Source organism: Clytia hemisphaerica, unplaced genomic scaffold (genome assembly GCF_902728285.1).
Source record: "Clytia hemisphaerica strain Z4C2 unplaced genomic scaffold, Clytia hemisphaerica genome assembly, whole genome shotgun sequence".
Taxonomy (NCBI): domain Eukaryota; kingdom Metazoa; phylum Cnidaria; class Hydrozoa; order Leptothecata; family Clytiidae; genus Clytia; species Clytia hemisphaerica.
In genome coordinates, this window is record NW_027104627.1 from 1 (window position 1) to 5,588 (window position 5,588).

The 5,588-nt window shown below is 37.1% G+C and overlaps 1 protein-coding gene across 1 annotated transcript; it reads right to left on the reverse strand.

Moving 5' to 3' along the window:
• Nucleotides 1-2,163: 2,163 nt before the first annotated feature.
• LOC136824697 (eukaryotic translation initiation factor 3 subunit F-like) lies at nucleotides 2,164-5,353 on the reverse strand. The gene is made up of 7 exons (XM_067080680.1): nucleotides 5,267-5,353; nucleotides 4,960-5,097; nucleotides 3,767-3,858; nucleotides 3,225-3,300; nucleotides 2,986-3,046; nucleotides 2,717-2,830; nucleotides 2,164-2,293 (listed from the first exon to the last, which is right to left on the reverse strand). Exons 1-7 carry the CDS (start codon nucleotides 5,314-5,316, stop codon nucleotides 2,213-2,215), a joined length of 612 nt encoding a protein of 203 aa, XP_066936781.1. The 5' UTR covers nucleotides 5,317-5,353; the 3' UTR covers nucleotides 2,164-2,212.
• Nucleotides 5,354-5,588: the final 235 nt, after the last annotated feature.

The window sequence follows — 5,588 nt, forward strand, 5'->3', positions numbered from 1 at the left end:
CCAATCGACGCGTTTTTTGACGTAGATTAAGAAAAAGGTCAGTAACTATGTCTGAAAATAAAAAGTTACAAGCTTCCGAAGTTTTGATGACGTCATATTTACACTTTCTTTAGGATCGATTTTCTCGAGTTAGGTTGAGAAATCATATATATCCACTTAAAAGTCTTCTATATCGATTTTTGAGAGCTCTCGAATGGCGGTCTTAGATTTCAAATTTGAGAAGTTTGAATTTTTGATTTTTTTTTCGTCTCGGACAGGTAAAATTGACGTTACGGACATAAAGGAAAAGCGTTCTAACTTTTTATAGCAAAATTTTCAGATATGGTTACTGATCATTTTCTTAATCTACGTTAAAAAACGCTTCAATCGGTATATAATATGTCTATGTTGGTTCTCAAATTTTTTTCAGTTAGCCTATGGGCACGCATGACGTCATCAGGTACTAAAAATACCGGACACGTCCGGTAAGTAATTTCAACAACTCCGGTTGATGGTTTCTAGATATTTAGGTTGTATATTTTCAATTAAAAGTGGTTTGGGATTGTTCGCACCCCGTCCAATTTTTTTGTGACCTCAGCTGCCTGTCTAATACCATGCTATATATTTCGCCATCAGTATATAGAATAAGAAATCATAGCATGGATCTCCAGGCTACAGCAAAAAGGGATTACCAGATGATTTTTGATATTTGGCTTAGAGATACCTTTTATGGTCCTAAGAAACACCACCAAAGTTTTTTACCCAATTATTTTCCAAAGCTGAGATATTCGTCTTTGGATTTTCAAATTTTTACTTGAAAACAGACTGTGTAAAGACTCATTATTAGAGATTTCAAAGTCAAATATCTCAGCTTTGGAACAAAAATGGGTCAAAAGATTTAGAGGTGTCTCTCGGGACCATCATAAAAGGTATCTCTAAGCCAAATATCAAAAGTCGTCTGATAATCCCTTTAAAGTTTCATATCTTAGGATTGAGCCAAGTTTTAATTCTAAAATACATTTGACCTAACTCGTACGCATGCGTAATAATTTGAGAGTGTTTTCGAATTCTGATATATTAGGGTGAAGCAACCAAGAATCATTATGCAAAAAAGAATAGTCGTTTTTCGTCAATCCAGAGAAAAAAGAAATTCAAAATACAGTTGAACTCATGTAATTCGAATTCTCAAGGGACCGAGAATTTTGTTCGAATTACATGAGTTTCGAACTAGATGAGTTTTCGCATTTTTGACCTTATTCGATAAAAAATGTCTTTCCCAGGTTTCCTTTTGAATTTTTTTTTGTATTTGTACTTGATGGATGCGTCTTTATTGGACATACCATCCGCTCCAAGGAGTCACGGAGAGCTTCATATTTCGTTTTTAAAGTGACTTCTTCATGTTTTCTTTTTCCCATCTTGTCTTGATAGGAAATGGAAGGCAAGCAGAGAAGAAGAAGAGCTCCAATTGAATGTAAAAAAAACAACAACATTCGATTGGTAAACAATAATTCTAACGTCAACAAACGTTCGATTGAAAACGTTTGATTGACAAAATGTCGAGTTTGTCAGCTTTAAAAACTCAAAAAATTCGAAAATTCGAACTACATGATTAAAATTTCTTGATGGGACCGGAAAATCTGTTCGACTTACATGATTTTTCGAATTACATGGGGTCGAATTATAAGAGTTTTCTTGTAAGGTTTTCAAGGTAAATTCTGAGGGGACCACAGAATCTGTTCGAATTAAGTGAGTTTTCGAATTATAGGAGTTCGAATTACATGAGTTCAACTGATGCAAATGACATCAATTATATCGGAAATTCCGTTATCATTCCCAAAAAAGTAGAGCCCGGAGCATCTACTGTGGGACGCGACTGCATGTGATTGGTTCAAAAGTAGATATGATTTTGAAACTTTTTAAGAGGGGGCCCGCGAATTTGGCATGACAAAAATTTTCACGGTAAAAAAAACTGACGTTGTAGGCAACTCCAGCCAAATATCAAACGACAAAATATCGACAATTTTTCTAAATTGAATTAAACGAAATGATTGATAACATCCGACAGAGTATGAATATGTACTTACAACAAAGTTTGCCCCCTACTATGAACATGAACATCGCGAAGGCTCGTAGTTCCCTTATTCGAAAACATGGACACGAAATCAAATATGATACAGTTTGCGATGAATTTCATAATTTTTCTATTTTCTCTTATATAAAATGAACCAGAAAATTACATGATGCTATTGAGTTTGTTACCAACGGAAAGTTGGGATTTCGTTAGACTGGACAAGTATAATACCATCAGCAGATCCTGAAAATGTGAAAGGTGAAAAATAAATTAGCTCAGACAGCCAGACTGCAGTTCGCTACTGCCTACAAGTTTTCTTTAAAGAATTGAATTCGAATTGTAGAGCGTCGTTTACGAGTGCTTCATGTTGACGTTGGCTTTCAATGTTATCGAATAATAGAGCGAATCGAATAGCAGAACGTCGAAAAGTTCGGTTCACCGCATCAAGTACATATTTACGCTAATTAATACACCGCGCTTACTAAGAATTCGCCGGCCTAGAATCTAGAAATCGCCAGAGTTAATTTTTCATTCGTCAGCCTACCAAAAACAAAGCAAAACCCTGAGTACCCCCGCTCCATTTTTTCCCCAACCTATCCATTTATTAGGCAGCTGAGACTTCCGAGAAGTCATTTCAAACAAACATTTCACATAATTCACACAAACCTGCATATTATTATTCATCATTTGTTCGACTTGCGACGCTTCCATTTGTGGAACGGAACCAACGATTGACATCAATTTTCGTCCGATCTCGTTATCCCCTACTCTATCACCATTCTATAAAGAAGAATGCGAAAGAGTGAGATTTCATACGGGGTACTGTTCGTGCGTGATGAAGCTAAACCAATAAAATCGCACCTTTGGAACGGGAGCTTTTGTCAAGAGGTTCTAATGTAAAACATCGACTGAATAATTAGAACATGACCACTCACCACGACTTCTTTCACGTATTGTAAAGTTTCTTTTAGACGGTCAACCAAAACATCTGTTGATCTACGAGAAAAATATGGAAACGCGTTCTAATTTCTAATTTCATTTCATTTCAATTTTATTTCTGCAGTTGACGTTAGAAGCTACCCCAGAGGCCACAACCGAAAAAAACTAAAAAGCTTTGGAATAGATATTAGAAATTGTCAATTTGAAGAAAGGAGCTTTAAAGTGATTTGTATACCGTGATACGTGGTGCACACCGTTCTGTAGAACAGCTGGGCTCTTTGATCCACCCTTATTTCTTGAGAAGGTCTCCACTATTAAAAAAAAGATGAATTGCAAAATTCTTTACATTGAAATCGAACAGCCACCCCAATTCTGAAGCCTGTATTACCGTCAGGTCGGCCCAGAGGTCTAGCCACTGTGTCGCCAAGCGAACGGCCCAGATTCGATTCCCGCAGGTGTGATATTATATCATCTATCTCTCTATATTACAGTATATACAGCTCGTGACCAGAGCCAGCTCAGCTCTCTATCCGATTTCGGTCGGAGTACCAGTAAGCACTTCTGCAATAAGTGGGTCAACCACAGGTCTTTGGCAACCAGGTTGCGCTGTGTTGGCCTTACCCCAAGTGAAGTAAGACTTGCTACAAGAACCCTACCCTCGGCATGGGATTGGTCAAGGTAGCTTCTCAGTTATGGAAACCGCTAATTGCTTGATTTTACCGTTGTTTAGATCAAAATAGGCGGTGTCACACTATGGGATGATTACTTGAAACTAACCTGCGACAGCTTCAGCTTTTTCGTATTTGATTTGATGTGGAATAGGAGTGAAAATGAGACCAGTTGTTCCTCCAGGTACCCCCATTGTCGAACTGAAAAATAACAAGCAACGTGCTGAATGGACCTACCTGAGATACATAGTCAGAAACAATGCTGAATGAAGATGAAAATGTTCGAACGAAAAAGGAAAGATAATGTATGGCATAGAGGTAAGTAAGCTTGAAAACATGAAGCTTGTTTCACACTGGCTTTCCGTTGGTTTTTAGAGGAAAGGAGCCCCATATGAAAGGATTTTTTGGAAATCGAAGTTTTGGGAATAAACAAAAGCAACACCGCTAGGGTTGCAGAAACTCGATTCAAACTCAGCATGTTAAACTAACTTAGTTGAGTTCAATGTATAAAAGGTAGAAAACAAAAGCAAAACTATTTAAAAACGGTATAAAAGTGTTCCTCTTGTGAAAAATGGATGGGAAACCTAGATTTCTTATTTCCTACCCAATCGAAAGATTTTTGAGTAATTGTTCGAGTTACGGAAATTCGAGTTATAGAGAATAGCCTAAGAATCTCCTCAAGAGACCGGAAAAAGCGTTCGAGTTTATAGAGATAATCGAGTGGAGGTTCAAGTTATGGAAAGTCGACTGTAGTTTAAAGCGATAATGGAAAAGATCGCGAACAAAGAGCGGACGAGCGGACGGTTTCTTAGTGATCTAAGAAAAATCATTTTCCCGGCGATTTTAAGAAAGTTCCGGCTACCAAAACCAGTTTCGTTGAAAATTGAACCATTCTTAATCGTGGGCATTCTTATAAATAATGTTTTTGTTTGAAAAAAACATCGATGACGTCATCTATGACATTTTTGGGCTATTTTCTTTAATAGCTTCTCAAATATCGATTTCAGATATATATTTTATGATCTTTTTTGGAATCCTTGGATATCTTTCATTTGAGCTTCTAATTTTTACTTTCATTTTCAAGCCCCAGCAAAGGTGATAACGTCACATTGGAACTAGCAGAATGGTCAAAACTTTTCTCACCACTCATTTTTGTGATCTTATTTAAAAAAGTTAGTTTGCTTCTATCAAGTCTGTGCACTGCAAGGATGTTTTCAGAACATAGTGGCTCTCACTATTATGATGCCCGCGTTATTAGAGGAAAGCTCCATACTAAAAAAGAGTCAAATTCAAACTATGTACCTGACGTAAGCTTTCATAGCCATTCTACCGTTTTTCATTTGTGTGTCAACAGTGAAGTGAATTGGATTATCAGTAGCAATGGAATAATACTCGTGAATCAATGTAGAATGGTCTGTAACGTCGTCACTTGTAGCAAACCTACAAAAAGAAATTCATAAAGTTTAAATATAATCTCAGTTGCCGAAACGACCCCTCGAAGTTGAAGTGTTGGAAAAACTGTTCAAATTCTAACGTCGAAAATCTTATTGCCAGTGTGAAGAAACATACAGACGGACATTGTAAATTATCTTATAACGAATGGCCTTACCATCCGACAATATCTTCAGTCCTTGATGCTTGTTTGTGTAAATCCAGCATTGATATGGCATACTCTTTATCGAGTGCAACCTACAAAATTAGAGTTAAAAAGGAAAACTTTCATCAGGCATGTTGATTATACCAATCTAGACTTTTTGACAAGAAGGTAGATCATTTGCACTACAATCCAAGGGTTTTGGGTTTAGGGTTTGATCCTCAGTCGACGCCAACTTAGCTCAGATGAATAGCTCATTGAAACAAGGTAGCCAGTCTGGTCAAGGTAGCAGTAGTATCTAAGAGGTGAGAAAACTTGGGCAGAATCCCAAAAGTAG

Excerpts from the sequence above, each read along its gene's own strand:
- LOC136824697 (XM_067080680.1), bottom strand. The coding sequence starts at position 5,316 with ATGCTGGATTTACACAAACAAGCATCAAGGACTGAAGATATTGTCGGA. Across the intron at positions 3,301-3,766 it reads AAAAGCTGAAGCTGTCGCAG|TGGAGACCTTCTCAAGAAAT; the intron begins GTTAGTTTCAAG and ends TTTTTTTAATAG. Across the intron at positions 2,831-2,985 it reads AATACGTGAAAGAAGTCGTG|AATGGTGATAGAGTAGGGGA; the intron begins GTGAGTGGTCAT and ends TCTTCTTTATAG.